General features: G+C 31.8%; 3 protein-coding genes across 5 annotated transcripts; all 3 read left to right on the forward strand.

Annotated features, from left to right (window-relative positions):
• Window positions 1-3,345: 3,345 nt before the first annotated feature.
• On the forward strand, window positions 3,346-7,158 carry LOC130813867 (receptor-like cytosolic serine/threonine-protein kinase RBK2). 3 transcript variants are annotated; one of them, XM_057679769.1, is made up of 9 exons: window positions 3,354-3,847; window positions 4,284-4,373; window positions 4,476-4,535; window positions 4,641-4,795; window positions 5,215-5,294; window positions 5,395-5,530; window positions 5,620-5,769; window positions 6,291-6,749; window positions 6,837-7,158. In XM_057679769.1, the coding sequence occupies exons 1-8, from the start codon at window positions 3,502-3,504 to the stop codon at window positions 6,393-6,395; spliced, it is 1,122 nt and encodes a 373-aa protein (XP_057535752.1). In that variant the 5' UTR covers window positions 3,354-3,501; the 3' UTR covers window positions 6,396-6,749; window positions 6,837-7,158. The 3 variants fall into 3 exon arrangements, with proteins under 3 accessions (XP_057535750.1, XP_057535752.1, XP_057535751.1); XM_057679767.1 differs by having other exon boundaries at window positions 3,346-3,847; window positions 4,284-4,535; XM_057679768.1 differs by having other exon boundaries at window positions 4,314-4,535.
• An 808-nt stretch (window positions 7,159-7,966) lies between these two features.
• Window positions 7,967-13,438, forward strand: LOC130813352 (histidine-containing phosphotransfer protein 1-like). Its single transcript, XM_057679176.1, has 6 exons — window positions 7,967-8,302; window positions 8,411-8,541; window positions 8,634-8,702; window positions 9,030-9,101; window positions 12,920-12,992; window positions 13,116-13,438. The coding sequence occupies exons 1-6, from the start codon at window positions 8,240-8,242 to the stop codon at window positions 13,164-13,166; spliced, it is 459 nt and encodes a 152-aa protein (XP_057535159.1). The 5' UTR covers window positions 7,967-8,239; the 3' UTR covers window positions 13,167-13,438.
• Window positions 13,439-15,171: 1,733 nt separating this feature from the next.
• LOC130813703 (LRR receptor-like serine/threonine-protein kinase ERECTA) lies at window positions 15,172-17,034 on the forward strand. The gene has a single exon (XM_057679548.1). It carries the CDS (start codon window positions 15,582-15,584, stop codon window positions 16,770-16,772), a length of 1,191 nt encoding a protein of 396 aa, XP_057535531.1. The 5' UTR covers window positions 15,172-15,581; the 3' UTR covers window positions 16,773-17,034.
• Window positions 17,035-17,054: the final 20 nt, after the last annotated feature.

Raw genomic sequence — 17,054 nt, forward strand, 5'->3', positions numbered from 1 at the left:
TGAAAATCATGTGAAATAATGAGAATTCATAAGCTCTAGTCGTTTATGTATTAAATTTTCTTCAACTTATTATTTTTTGTTGTAGATAATAATTTTTAAATCCAGTTATTTAGTTGCCTAATTGATAAAATTTAATAAAATTATAGTTCATTAATAATATATTAATACTAGTATACAACAACTAAAGTCTTGATGAAGTATTTTCTAGCTCAATTGATGACTTTCTCAACAAGAATTACTATTATGTATTTCAATTTTGATAATTAGAATTACAATATTTATAAAGCTGTTCCAAGTATTATAATAATGATATAAATCATCATATAAATATACTAAAATAAACATTTTAATTTATACATGTGTCGACTTTTCAACAAATTTTCCCGCTTATTTGCAAAACCGACATATGTCATGTGATATGAGTCATATGACATACTCATATGTTTTATTGTCATTGCATAATAAATTCTTTAGCCTTTTTTAACAACCTTATTTAATTTAATATTAATTTTCACATTAGCGAATATACAACCTTATTTTAAATAATTTATTATTAATTTTTACATTAGCGAATAAGGATTTTATTACAATTTATTAGTTTAATATTTAATTTTTCTTAGAAAGTTAAAACAATTATACAAAATATTAATTGTTTTTCAAATTTTAAATTAAATTCTCTTAAAAAGCTAAAATTATTGATTATAAAGAAAATTTGTTAATTTTTATGTACATCTCTACGGGTTGTAAATATAATTATTTTTTTTAACTATTATATTATTGCTTGAAAATTTGAACAATCTAATATTTTTTAAATCGACTCCTTAACTAGATGCATATAATTAAAATAGAATACACAATATTCTATTATCACGAAAAATAGTTAGTTAATACTTTAAGTATATAATTGTGATTGTGAGTGAAATAAGCTGAATATGATGATGAAATGCATTAAATCACTGAGTGTAGAAAGAAGATAGAATGACGCTTTCTTATTTTATTATATTTGTTATATTTGACTTTTTACGCAAATTAAGTATTACACATCTAAAAATTATAAAAAGTTAATATTATGAAATTATGCGATTAGACAATTCAAACAAGATCCCACTTGACTATATTTTTACTTACACATTAGCAGCATATATATAAAATAAGTTTGAATAATAAATAGTGCCTATGACCGAAATATAACAAACATTACTACTGAAAAAATTAATAATGCGGAAATAATAAAGTAGAGATTAGTATTTGGGTTTTAAGTACTTAGTTTATGTTATTTGTGAGAGAGGGTACAAGCTTTTATTTATACAAAATTAGGAAAGCTAATCTAGGTAGCTATGGGTCACCAAATAATTATGAAATAAATTACAAATTAAATAAAAATCAAATATGAATAAAATATTCTTATTTCGTACAACTACATATACGAGGTCAACGTAACGGATAGTTTGGTTGGCATTACCAAAAACCAAAATTATGCTTGCGAAACATAAACAATAAAGTCATGAAGTGAACAGCTTTTTTTGTAGAATGAGAATACTTGAATTAATGATTCAAAGAGTATTTCTGTCTTGCAAAATACTACACCAAATCCCAGCGTAATGATTTTTCCCACAATTTTAACTTAAGAATTGGTTGTGGGCCCTCCTTTTTCCTGTCTTGCTATGAAAATTATTGATTACTTAACAATACATTCATTTAGCTTTAAAACCCAGCTTCATTTAAACATCATTAACTATTCACCTTCCCTTAATCATACTTATTAATTATTATTATACTTCCTCCTATTCTGCCCAATTGTTCTATTTGGCTTTTTACACTTATCGAGATAATATTTTAACCTTTAACATCTAAAATTATTCTTAATTAAAAATTATAAAAAGTTGATATTAATAATCCTTGTATTAAGACGAATCAAACAAGATCCCATATGATTATATTTTAACTTTGTTTTATTTGGTTTTTACACTTATCGAGACAATATTTTAACCCTTAATATCTCAAATTATTCTTAATTAAAAATTATAAAAAGTTGATATTAATAATCCTTGTATTAAGACGAATCAAACAAGATCCCATATGACTATATTTTAACTTATAGATTAAGAGTAATATATAAATTAAGAGTGATAAGTGAATACTGCCAAAAAAAAAATAAGACAATTAGGTTGAATAGAAGGTAATACTTATTAGTTATTACTTAAATAAGCCCAACTCCATTTGATTGCATTATAATCTTGCCTTTCATCTTCTTCTTCAACTTCAAAGTACTTAGTCATTTTGTCTTCGTATTGGCTAAGTTGTTGGTTCAATTTTCATTTTTCTTTTATATGACTTAATGGTATTTGAATACAGCTAATTTTTGAGAGACTTTCTCTTTGATAGATACATCTTAAGTCCAACCCATTAAAAATTAATGTTTACTTATCGTATATTTAATGTCTATTTACATTATTTTTAATGCTTATTTACTGTATTTTTAATGCCTATTTTTAATATTTTAAACTGTATATAATCAGAGATAATCTCTAAATTTGTAATTTTAATATACTAACACTTTCGATGTACATAGTGAGAGTGAGAATATAAAAACAAAAAATTTCATATACTAAGTCAACATCCGATTTTTGAATATATTTATAGATATTTTATTTTATTAGAAAATCCTTCCATTTTTCAAATTTTCTACTGTTATATGTTGAAAATGAAAATGTTTCTTGGTCAACTAACTATGTTTTGGTTAAGCTTTAATTTCTTTTGGCTTCTACAACCTTCTTCCTTAAAATTTTGTTCTTAATAGCAAACATGAATTGATTTTCTACATTTTAATATTGATAACATACTCTATTCTTCAATGACGAGTTCCACCCAAGAAGGGAAGACCTTATTACGAAGAGGTTGTGATCGAATTCTCTTCTCTTATCAATACTTTTTATAATACTTTATCTGATTTTTAATAATTATTATATTTTTGTTTTTTTACGCTATTCAATATATAATTTTAATTTTTAATATTTTTAATTTCATATGATAAAAAAATTTTAAAAGTTAATATTATGAAAAAATATATATTAAGACGAATCAAATAAAATCCTACTTAATTATGTTTTATATTACACATATAAAAATATATATATCAAATAAGATCAGTTGATACAATATTAAAATCTAGAGGAAGTAGATGCTAAAAAAAAACATTTCTTACCTTGCAAAACTCACTTGTTTTCTACAAAAATTATAATCATTTGAAAAAATATTTATTTTTTTCATTACTATTATATTTTGATGATTACTTGTTTAACTTTTACTCAATCACTACTCTTAAATTGTTCTATTCTTAAAAAAATTAAGAACCCCACCACATTTAATACAAGGATTGTAGATTTGATCTTACAACTTGACAACTCATTACTCTGTTTTTACTCTCCTTCACTTGCAGGTAATCTTTCTATTTTCCCCATTTTTTTTTTCCATTAGACTGTAATCAGTATTGAACCATTCATGGAGAAATCTGGGCACAATTCAAATTCCCCAGTAGGAGTATTGGAAGATTATTTTCGAAGCGAATCTGATTCAAATTCTTCAAAAGAAACATTTCATGAAGAGAATGAATGTCAAAAAACCCAGAAAATAACTTCGCGTTTTCGTGGGTTTATCAATTTATTAAGAACTACATCTAAGAAACAATTACCATCAATGGCTTCTTTCAATACCCACAAATTATCAGGATTAAGATGTAATAGTATGAGAGAAGAAATCCCAGTTGCTGCATTTTCAAATTCTGATTCAGTTTGCAAGAATTTCACACTTTCTGAGCTTCAATTTGCAACAAAAAATTTTAGCCAAGGTTTGATTCAGGATTTAGTTTTTTATTTTTTTATTTTTTTTATCAAGTTGTAGGCTCTGACATTGTTGTTGTTATTTGTTAGAGTAGTTAACATATATGTGACGTTGCTGTTGTTGTTGGTGTTTGTTAGAGTATATGAAATATCTCTTGATATTGTTGTTGTCAGTGTTTGTTAAAGTATACATCATAATGTTGGGTATCAAACATTAGCTTGAGTTGGTTCGTTGATATGTTAGGAGAGTCTGTATTGCATTCATATTTTTAGTCGGTTGTTACATGAGGGGCGAATTAGAGTATATAATAAATCTTAAAGTCTCAACTGTCAGGTTGAGCTTTTGGTTGAATTGGTTTCATCACAGAGTTGAATCTCTTGAAAAATATTCGGTTTTCTTTTTTCTAAAAAAGTGATTAAATTGGGTTTTGTTGTGAATTGTAGAAAATTTGATTGGAAAAGGTGGATATGCAGAAGTGTATAAAGGGAGACTATATGATGGAGAAATTGTTGCAGTGAAAAGACTAACAAGAGGTACACAAGAAGAGAGGACATCAAATTTTTTAAGTGAGCTAGGAATAATGGCTCATGTTAATCATCCTAATACAACTAAATTGAAGGGTTATTGTGTTGAAGGAGGAATGCATCTTGTTCTTCAATATTCGCATCTTGGTAGTTTATCTTCATCACTACATGGTTAGTTTGTTCATTTCTTTGTTTTCAATATCATATCCTTTTACCCGATTGGTTCTGTATATGTACAAGGTATTCAATCGCACCACCCTTGAATTGATGTGGTAGGTTCAAAGGAGAAATTGTGTTGGAGTATTAGGTTTAAGATTGCCTTAGGGATTGCTGAGGGGCTGATGTACCTTCATTATGGTTGTCAAAGGAGAATTATCCATAGAGATATTAAAGCTGCAAACATTTTGCTTACTAAAGACTTTGAACCTCAGGTATGTTTTGTGTGGCACTAACGGTCCGTTTGGTTAACGGTACTAATTGGTGGTAATGGGAATGATTTACGGTGTAAATTTTCTTAATACCATGTCAATCCAAGGGTAATGAAAGTTTGATCTTAAAAATGTTTTTTTTCCAGAGTTTTTTATTACCACCTAATACCACATGTTTAAATGGTAATGCATTGAAATAAATTTTGTGAAGAAAATGAGATTGTTGAAGGAGAATAAACATGGCCATTAAATTGACGAGAGATATTTCTACAAAAATTATATTAACTTTCTATTTCCATTCCCACCATTTAGTACCGATTATCAAACGGTCTGTAAAATCATCATTATGGTTACATCATAGTGTATTTTTCTTTAGCTAAAAATGTATTTGTTAACCTTCATGAATTGTGAAATTTTTACAGATTTGTGATTTTGGGCTTGCAAAGTGGTTACCAGATAAATGGACTCATCACATTGTTCTTAAATTTGAAGGCACATTTGGGTACAGAGTACAGTTACACAGCATTAGATTTTCTTTTTTGTTTTTGTTTTCTTCTTGGCTTTAAATTGACTTGATTTCGCCTTCAATTTCGTCTCAATAGCTATCTTGCGCCAGAATTCATGATGCATGGCATAGTCGATGAAAAAACCGATGTTTTTGCATTCGGGGTGCTTTTGCTCGAGTTAATCACTGGTCGACGTGCTCTTGATTGCTCACAGCAGAGCCTTGTTATGTGGGTAAGACTTGTCGTTTACATGCATCTTCGAAGTCAAAAAACGAGATTTAGTTGGATTTAGGAGCTGATGATCTTTTTATGATGTTGTAGGCGAAACCATTGTTAAGAAAAAATAACACAAGAGAGCTCATTGATCCTGCTCTAGATAACAACATCAACTCAAAACAGATGAAGCTAGTGCTCTTAGCTGCTGCTTTATGTGTGCAACGCTCTTCCATTCGACGACCTTCAATGAATCAGGTACTATGTTACTTGGACTCTTCATTTTGCTTCACGTACCCGTGTTCGATCCTTGATGCTCGGACATTGGTATGATACTTAGACACTTCATTTTAGGCGTAAAATTGAATATTTAGACGTATTCGACACTTGGACATGTACCAATGTCCGACATCAGTACCCAAATCCAAGTAACATAGCAGGTATAGTTGGTTCTAAAACCCGAATTCAATATATGCTTTCGTAATGACATAAACTAGAAATGGAAAAATGGGTTAATAGGCGACAAGCGAAATAGTGCAATAGGTTATAATTGTTGAAACCAAGTGTATAATTATGCTTTTGTTTAGTACCCACTTAGTGAAACATGATTAGCTAGTTGGTTCGCCTTTAGAATTCGCGTTTCTCCCAAAATGGTTGAAAAATAGCCTAAAACGATCATAATTTGCTTTTTTTGATTTGTGATTCACGAGACGATTAGCGAATCATGTGACACTTAATTGTCCCACCCTAAACAATCAAATAATGATTCATTTCTTCAGGTTGTACAGCTTTTGAAAGGCAACCTTAGCAGCTTAGATTCTATGAAGAAATACAAGAAACCGTCATTTTGGAAGATGTATTACGAAGAGATGAAAGACTCGTAAAAATACGCAGCTAAATGAAGCTATGTATACCATGTTTGGTAACAAAGTTTTTGCAGGAATTCATAGTCCATAGTATTGTCACTATTTATACACTACTAATTACTCTTACACAACACAAGTACATGATCGTATTTCGTGAAGTACTTGTACAGATATACAGATGACATTATAACTGGCTTCATTATAGAATTTCTGGTGATGAAATGAACGTAATTCTATCAAAACCGAACAAAAATAAACGAAAACGAAGAAACTATAAAGATATGGATATGAACCTTCCATATGTTCTCTTGTACATGTTCTTGTTCAAATTTTGAGATGTATATCAGAAAGCCAATAGATCACTGCTCTTTGGTAAGCAAACTAATCTGATTTATCATTTTCTGTCAATGATTTTTAATGAGTAAGTTTACTAAATTTTGATTTTGAATTGTGTATCAGGATTCGTGTTCGAGGTAGTTCGGTTGATCTGTTCGTTATTCGTGACAAAATCCAAGGAGTTTTAGTGTATAGATTGTCATTAATTCTTCATTATCAAAACATGTATATGTCTTCTTTCCTAACCATAGAACTTGACACAGATGAATTCTGAATGTTAGTATAAGGGGGGCTGAACACTTATTTTTGTGATGATATTCTCATTACTACGTGTGTTGAGAACAACTCGACTGTTAATTAATTAGATATTTAATTCTGAATTCTAAAACATTTGTTTGAGAAATTATTATATTAATCAGTAGCAAAACCATCACGGTTTGTTTAATGGTTGGTACTAAATGGGGATAATAAAAATGATTTGTTGTGTAGATTTTTATGAAATTTTACATGTCATTTTCATAGTAATGAAACTTAAATCATACGAAGGTTTTTCAGTTTATAATTTTCTATATCATCAAATATTTTCAAATGATAATGTATCAAAACAAATTTTGTGAAGAAAATGAGATGATTAAAGTAGAATAAGCATGACAATCGAATATATTAAGAGATTTTTTCACCAAAATTACATTAAATTTTCATTATCATTATCACTATTTAATATTGATTACCAAACATCCATCCAAATACAAGCTTATTCCATGCTCCATCAATTACTCATATAATGTCATAAATGTTGTCAAATAAGTTAAGACATGAAATCTTAAAAAGCCATTACGGAGAAAATAATTTACTTCATATTAGCCAAATGTTTGAATTAACAAATTTTAGATGAGACTGTTTCATTGTGACACAGATATACATTATTACAGGGTATTTGCTATGATAAGTTAAAATATAAAGGAAATGTATAAATAAAGGTAAAGGCGGTGATAAATATTATTATTATTATATTTGTTTAGTATGAAAAACGCAAAGAAATGTAAGAGAATTTATTACACGATTATTACGAACAGTATTAAATTATAGGATTCCTTAAAACAATTACTTTGAAATCAAAACAAATAATATAAAAAGGATTAAATTATGTGTTTCCGTGGACCGTTATTACCTACAAAAACTGAATACCAAACACGCTCAAAGTATTAATTACTCACTAGTCTATAAACCATTTTACCATAAAAGAATAATTAGAAAAAAAAGAAAAAAGTAGGTCGGGTGAGTGGTGACCCAATTAGATATAGCAAAGCGCACAAACGATAAAACGGCTTTTCGCCATTTCTGAGTATCAATCCAAACGAAATCCTTATTCCTTTCCCTAACAAAGGGCGGCTAATTATTCATATTCCAAATTCCAGTCTGCGTAATTTCACTTGTAATATTTAGCAGGACAAAACATAGTAATTCTTATTCTTTATCAACACTTGGTGTCTTCAATTTGAAGAAGTCGGAAGTTAGTAGAAACCATGGATGTCGTCCCGCTGCTGCAGAGCCAATTCATTGAACATATGAATTCTTTGTACGCGGAGGTACACCAATATCAAATGGGTTCAATTCAAAATTCTTTGAAGTTTTAAAGTTTTATTGTTTGTTCAATTTTGCTAATTATGGGTCGATTTTTGAATTTGTTATGCTAGCAATATGTGGATGATCAGTTTACCCAGTTGCAGAAATTGGCGGATGAGAGCAATCCAGATTTTGTGTTTGAAGTTGTAACCCTATTTTTTCAAGATTCTGAAAAACTCATTGATAATTTGACCAAAGCTCTGTGAGTTTTACTAACTTATTGAAGTAGGAGTTTTTTTTTTGGTTAAGTTGTAATTTATTGATTTCTCTGGGTTTGTTTTCTACTTGATGCAGTGAGCAGCCAGTTGTAGATTTCAATCAAGTGGCCAATCATGCCCATCAATTTAAGGGCAGTAGTTCTAGGTAATTTCTATGCTATTTTGTCTCAGGAGTTCTATTTATTTGATTTGGGTTTTTTGTCTTCTGTTTATTCTGCTAATATGAAGCACTTTTCAATTTTCAATGCCCTGTAGAAGTATTGAAATGAGGGATAAGTTTTTTGTGTGAAATTTAAAACCACACCAAACTCAGATATTAGTTTTGTTTCGTCTATTGGTTGTTGTTAATAACTATGGAGATGTGTTGGTGATTTGTTTTGGGGTTGAATTGTTATTCATAGCACCTTTTTGGCTATGAGATGTGAAGTCTCCACTATCCTAATTTTGTGGTTGATTTTTGATGCTTTTGCAGCATTGGAGCAAATAGGGTCAAGAATCAATGCGTTAAGTTTCGTGCTTATTGCGAGGAGCAAAACCGTGAAGGGTATGATGTCTTCTAATCATCTTTTTTATCAACTATAGCTGTGTTTTATAATCTGAGATGAAATTCTGAAATGGAAGATTGAAAAGTTTAGTTCTAGAAATGTTTTGGCCTTTTGGGCCATCCAAATATATTAAATTTATTGAAATGAAGTAATCAGTTTGGGTCAGCTGAATGTTACTTTGGTTAATTATCAAGAGAAACTCAATTCATCAAGGTTTTTAATGGCCGTTGTGAATTTGATATTTAACAAGTAATACACCTTGGAATAGGTAATGTTGATAATTGAAAGATATATAGAAGGCCCTTAGTGAGAAGGTAGAGAAAAGCTCTCCCATGGGGCTAGGTTTCCCGTGGACTATTGTTGTCGCCCACGGTGCCCCATGGGAGTTGCTGTCCTTTTGATGATGGTCAGTGAGAGACTTTAAGGTGTGGAGGGGCGATTCAACTGTATATAATCCCGCTAGTTCCTCAGTCATGGTTGTTTTTCATGAACTTAAACTCTTTTAGGTGTGGTAGTACGGTGGTTGCCATGCTGGGGATAGCTTTTAGGTTGGCCTAGGAGTTACGCGAGGTTTGCTCTTCTCCAATTTATCCGGTGAGGAGTAAGTTGGCAGAAAGTCACTGCTTGTTGGTGGATTGGAGAACTGTAGAGGATGGGGGTTGCCATCAAGGTACGCATGCCATTAATGGTACATGGTTTATGCCCTGAGGAACACTCTCTTTACTCCCTTCGTAATTGGTGCTCCCCTGGTGGCTTTGTTTAGAGTTTGAAACGTACTGATGTGGTTAGGTTGCATTTGTTCACCTATGGTGACGTTTGACCCATTGCTTAGGTCGAATGGGTTTGGAGCTTGGTTGTTCAGGTGTGCTTTTGCTATGTTCTGAAACATCCCTTCCGTATTTATGCCAGTAAAGGTAGTGCTAATGGGTGCCTTTAGCTGTCGTTCAACCTCTTAGTGCTGCTGTTTAACTTTGCCTGCTTGGTGCGACCATGGGTGACCGTACAAGAGTTGGTATGAAACGTTGAAGGATGGCGACTCGTGTAGCTAGGCGAGTAGTTAGGGTTTCTTTCGTTTTGGCCTACCCGTTTGGTTTCGGGCTTTGTTGTCTTTTATCGTGATGAGCTTGTCCAGGTCCTAATGTTTTGTTGCTATTTTTCTTTAGGATAGCTGGGGTTTTCAATGTGTCATGTTAGTTAAGAGTCAGGGTTTTGTATAGGCTTGAGCTCAAGTTTGGTTTTTTGTTGATTTGAGGGCTTTTGGGTTTTTCTCTATTGGTGAGACTTAATTCAGTTCCAACACTAACAAGAAAAAGCAACATAGGCATTGAAAGTTTTTGGACATTAAAAAACGGAAATTTTGATAAAATTGGTATATTTCAATAAGAGTCGGTTATCTCTTTTCTTTAATTTATTTTTTCCTTTAATTTTCTATCTCAGAACTTAATTTTATTTAAAAAATTCCTACCCTTTATTATTTTTTGATCTTATGTGGTTTAAGTTATTCAATAATGAAAAAATGAAATAACAATGAATTTATATATATAAAAAAAAACTCAAAAGCTAACGGAACATGCTACTTTTTTAACTGGAATTTGCTGCGGCTTTCATAAACATGAAACCTTGTTGCTAGTATGTGGTGAAAAATAAAATAAATTTACCATTGGCATTTCTCTAAAGTATATACCTCATTGCTATCATGTTGAATTTCTCTTAAAAAATTTAAAATGTAAGTCAAGTATAAGTTTTCTCGTATCATCTACCGTGCCCCTCTCCCTACCCTTTCTCCCCCCAACACTTCCGTCACCCTTTCCCAGCCATGAAGCCCTCCCCCTACAACTCTAGAAAAAGAGTGAGAAGGGAGTATCACCAAAGGGCAAAGAGACTCCTTTGAAGAAGATTGAGAGTAGTTCATATGAGAGCATATAGTGCTACTGCTAGATGAGTGCCTCAGATAGTGTGGGAAGTTTTGTAAGCTCTATAATTATAATAGAGTGTATTTGGATAGAAGGAAATGGAGGTAAAGGAAGGGGAGGGATTTGGAGGGATGAGGAATCTATTGTTTGGATAACTAAATGAAGGGGAAGGGATTTGAAGGGAAATGATTTGGAGGGATTGGATGAATATTTTTTGTTAAGGTATCAATCTTTCCAAAGTTGGAAAGATTTGAAGGGAAAACTCTTATCTCCTTTCCTTTTCCTTCCCTTTCCCGCAAAACAAACAAGAGTTTCTTCCCTTCCTTTCCTGCAAAACAAACAAGAGTTTCTTCCCTTCCTTTCCCTTCCCTCTCTTCCCCTTCCATTCATTTTCTTTCTTCTCTCCAAAGTTGCTAATTTGCTTTCCAAACACAGTGATAGTGTGGAGGAAGTAGAGACTGACCTGAAAGAAGAAAAAACACTTATTGGAAAACAACACGAAATTGACTGAAACAGAAAGTAAAGATAGTTTTAGGACAGAGTGAGTATAGACTACACTGAATGCTAACAAGGTTTCTTATTACATTATCTTGCATGGCCAATCAATCAAGCATATACACTGATACATACTGGGTTTGAACTCAGGCGTCCAATGATCTAAAACAACACTGATACATATTGATGCATGGCCAATCAATATAAGGAAATACACTAAACAATATTGGGTTTGAACTCAGGCGTCCAATTATTTGTGAAAAAAGAAACGGCCTGTGCTCAAAATGAAGTTAGATTGCATACCAAGTCATATATATACACTGATACATACTGCCAGCCGAGCATTGAAAAGAGAAAGCTAAATGTTGTATTGAATGTCTTATCAATATAAAATACTTGAAAGTACATAACTGTTAAATTTGCTAGTAAAAATCAGCACAACATATTACAAACAATGAAACAAAGGGCCTTCTATGTGTTACGCATAGGGTTAGGCCTTCCCTGGAGATTACACAAAGGGAATAGGGAAATTTAGTCAATGAAACACCATAAGATGCTATAACTGAATATTATCATTATGAAATAAGTAAGAGAATCTTAAGTTTACTGGGTGGATAGTAGCCTATAAACTGAAGGGGAATGCGTGCATGGACGAATGTAGTGTGTAATCTTTAAGTTTAGTTGACATCACTTAATTCAAAATAAAATTAAGTAATACATGTAAATATACCTAGATAAGTTGGTTAGTGTATTGTGTTCCACATGAGTGACTAGGATTCAAAACCCATAAATCGCATTTTCTCTTAAATTATTCAGTGGTGATCGTAATTTTTTTTTGAATTATTGACAACATTTATATTTTTCCTGGATCTGCCACTGAATGGGTGGATTGAGATTCTATAGGCATCCAATGTCATGTAGAAAGATCACTCTAATTTTCAATAAAAATGCTAAAGCCTTGATGCCAACACAAGAACTCTTGTTTTACCCTAGAAAAATTGTTGGTTTGTTTATGGAACATAATCTTTTAGATCATTGGATGAAACTTTCAACAATATCTCATGATATATCTGTACATTGGCGTTGTAGTTTTTGAAGAATTTGTTAATTATTTTCATCACCATCGATGATTTGAAATTGTATTATTCTTTATTGCTTCCTAGTTATTCTTGCATTAGTCTATGTATTTAACACTAAACTGTTATCGTGAATTAATAACACTAGCATCAAAGTCTATTAAACAATTGAGCTTGACCTCATTAATGCTTGGACTGCAATAATATGCTGTTTTCATTCCATTTAATGAGGAATTATTATCTTTAATTTTTACGAACCACTCAATTATCAATGGATGGTTCAATTGCATTGTCGTTTATGTCGTTAAGTATTTGTTATATTGTTTGATGCAGGTGTGTCGCTTGTCTGCAAGACCTGCAGCAGGAATATTTTGTTTTGAAAAAGAAGTTTGAATTCCTTTTCAAGGTAAGCCCTTAACAACACCAAAAAGCGTCTGGCTTGTGCACAAATGTCGTTTTGGGTGTCATAAGGAATTCTAAATGGCTAAATGCTAATAACTCTCGTGATTTCCTGTGACGGTCGTTTCAGATTGAGCAAGATATTGTGAACAATGGCGGTACAATTCCATCCAGGCAATGAATAATAAGCCATGGAACCCCTAGCTGTTTAAAGCGAAGCGAGAACAAAGAGAAAAAGTTAGTAAGATTAAACTGAATGTTAAGGTAGACCCTTTTGCAGGTCTCCATTACTCTGAAATCCATTGTGAATAACTGACATAATCTTAAATCTGTTATTCTACATACCATTTTCCTGTGAGATATGTAATTTTCTGGATTTTTCTAAAGACTAAATGGCTGATAAAAATACTGTAATTTTTTTGTTTGACATTCTTGATCCATCCCAGTTCAGTTTGTGTTCGGGTTTCTCCATTATACTTGCTACTGATAGTGACATTTCTCCACTAAACATGTCATTATCAGTTACAAGTATTTCAGAACTAAGATATTATTGTTTTAGATATTGTTTTGACTTGCATTTATCTATTAATATCTGTAAAATTTAATTACATTGATTTGATACTTATGCTAATGCTTACTCCATTAAGATTGGAACATGTCAGACTTTTAATTCAGTTGGGGGATTCTTTAATGTTGGTCTTTTATATGGTTTTTGGATTTAAAGTTAGTCCTTTATTACTCCTTTGTTTGGGGAGACAGCTTAGGGTTTTAATTGGAAACAAAACTAGGGTTTCATGTTTTTGGTAAAGCCTCACTTTGGATATATTATTCTTATCTTAATTTTTTTTGATTTAATGGAGAAAAACTGAACTTTTTTATTCGGGATACGTTATAAAATCCCTATATATATGGAGGATTATTCCTTTCTATAGTTGGTGAGAATCGAACTTTATTTCGATTGAATACGCATGCTTCATATAGGTTATAAATAGCCAACACAATTCATTTTCCTTAAATATTTTGTTTTCACGGGGATGACAACATTTGAGCCATATTGAGAATAATGTCCATTAGAAATGACAAATTAGTAGTTGTTTTGAGTAAAAATTCTTAATTTATGCCCTCGAAATACTATCAAAATAAAGGACGGTTTAGGAGAATGCAGGATGCCTGATCGTATAGGCCCCAAAATTAAGGGGATTAAATATTAAATATTGTTTATATTAACAATATTTAAGAATAGATCAATTGGTAAAAACTTTGCTAGTTTTTCCTCTTGCTTTCCATGAGTTCGCTATTAAGATGTTAAAAGAATTGGGCATAGGGTCTTAAAAATTTTAAGCAATTTTTACGTGGCTTCTAGTCAAAATAATCAATATTTATATATATAAAAAAAGAATGATTAAATCCAAAATATCTTTATTTATATCCACAAACTAATTTGGTACTTACTCTATTTTCATTTATTATTTCCAATCACTTTTTTTCACGAATTCCAATGCACACTTGGAAGTCAAATAATTTAATTGTGAGTTTTTAAAAACTTCTAAAAAATTGATATTTAATAAGCATATATTAAGATGAATCCATCAAGATCCCACATGTATATGTTTTTTTTTTCATATAGATCGATGAGAAATCATAGTAAAAGTTTGACTCTAAAATTCGTAAATTATATCTAAGAAGAACATATAAAAACAAATTGAATATAAATAGTACTTGATGTAACAAACAGAGTTTGCACCATAAAATAAAAAAATCTAATTTCATTAAGCAATATAATGCTTTCTCACGGACAAAAAAAAATAGTTTGTTTCATTGTGTTAGTGACCTAGTGTAGTTGAAAAATTAGAAAAAGACTTGACAATAAAAAGAAAAAAAGTCATAAAAAGATGAAAGATAAAAATAAAAACAAAAAGAAAGTGAAAAAAAAGGTGTCAAAGTGTGATGCATCAATGGATTTCTTGAGAAAGTGAGCTGTTTGTGTTCCTCATTGCAAGTCACAATAAACCGCCAGGTCACGTGGTCTTCGTTTCCTGCAGTACCCAAACCTGCTGACATGTCACTCCGAACCTAACCATACCCACATCCACGACGGATCGGACAACCGTTTGGTCCCCGCTCAAATCCCCATAATAAACTCCCAAATGGACCCACTTAATTAATCATATCATTGTTGGTTATACAACTTACTAGTCTTGTAGTAGTAGTAGTACTGATTTCATCTTCTCTTGCAAGCCAATTTTCTCCATTTCTCTCTCCTCCATTTTTACAAAAAGCTTCACTAAAACAAATACAATACTTCTCCGCCATTAAAGTAAGAACTCTAACTGTTTGCGTATTTGTGAAGCTAATCTATTTCTCTCTCTTTTGTAAAATAAAGTAAATTAGTGTTACACCAACACCTCCCTCCATTAAAGCTCCCACGAGATATTTGGTAAATTTCTCACGGAAAAGTTTTTTTCTGTCTACTTTGTCTCCTTACTCCCTATATATAATCATCTTCAATCTTAGATTCTACATTGTAGTATTCATTATTTGATTCGTTTTGTTCATTTCATTCATCATTTGTTGTGATTGTGGAGTATTGTTATTAATGGGTTGGAAATCAGGGTTCGTTATAATTTGGGTATTTTGTATTCAATTTGTATTACAATCAAATGCGATTCTTGACCCGCTTGATTTCTTGGCATTACAATCGATTCGTAAGTCATTAAAAGATGTTCCGGGCTCTAATTTCTTTCAATCATGGGATTTTACTTCCGACCCCTGTACTTTTCCTGGTGTTTACTGTGATTCTGATAAGGTTATTGCTCTTAATCTCGGTGATCCACGGGCTGGTTCGCCTGGTTTAACGGGTCGGATTGATCCGGCTATCGGAAAGTTATCTTCATTAGCAGAGTTCACCATTGTTCCGGGTCGGGTCATCGGTAAAATACCCGAAACCATTTCGCAGTTATCCAATCTCCGGTTTTTCGCCGTTAGTCGCAATTTTCTCTCGGGAGAAATTCCGGCTGCTTTCGGTGAGCTACGAAATTTACATACTCTTGATTTGAGCTACAATCAGCTCACCGGTTCAATTCCTAGACCGCTCGGTTCACTTCCGGTTCTCTCCAATCTCATTCTCTCTCACAATCATCTAACCGGTTCACTCCCTCCATTTATTTCCAATTCCTTAACTCGTGTCGATATAATGCACAACAATCTAACCGGTTCAATTGAACCGGATTCTCTCCCTGCATCAATTCAATACCTTTCACTAGGAATCAACAAATTATCCGGACCGGTTTTCACCTTTTTACCCAAACTAAACCAATTAAATTACCTTGACTTAAGTATGAACCGGTTCACCGGTTTAATCCCATGTCAAATATTCAGTTTCCCAATCTCAAACCTCCAATTACAAAGAAACCAATTCTTCGGACCGGTTCAACCAGTAGAACAGGTAACAATATCAACCGTTGATTTAAGTTACAACAGATTATCAGGGCAAGTATCACCAATGTTATCAACGGTTCAAAATCTATTCCTAAACAATAACCGGTTCATGGGTCTAGTCCCAGGAAATTACGTAGACCGGTTGATGGATGCAACAATACAAACGTTGTATTTGCAGCATAATTATTTAACAGGATTAGAGATAAATCCAACGGCAGAGATTCCATTAAGCAGTGTATTATGTTTACAGTACAATTGTATGGTCCCACCAGCGCAGTCAGCATGCCCGTTGAAAGCAGGAGATGAGAAGACACGACCAACTGCTCAGTGTATCGAATGGCGAGGTTAATTTTGGAAGTTCCAAACTAGACAGTAGACAAAAAACACATTTTAGTTTAATTATATGTCTATTTTGGCTTATGTGGCAAACATTTTTGCTTTCATTTATTTATTTTTTGTTCTTAATTAATCATACTATTATATTATTATTATTGTTATTATATAATAAGAAAATTAAGCTTGTGGATAACTTTTTTTTTTTTTTCTTTTATTACTTTTTTTTGGTGCGGAGTTGCAAGCTGAGTGAAGAGAAATGTCAAAAAAGAGTCAACGAGAATTACTTTAACTACCA

This window comes from Amaranthus tricolor, chromosome 5, assembly GCF_026212465.1.
Source record: "Amaranthus tricolor cultivar Red isolate AtriRed21 chromosome 5, ASM2621246v1, whole genome shotgun sequence".
In the NCBI taxonomy this organism is placed as follows: domain Eukaryota; kingdom Viridiplantae; phylum Streptophyta; class Magnoliopsida; order Caryophyllales; family Amaranthaceae; genus Amaranthus; species Amaranthus tricolor.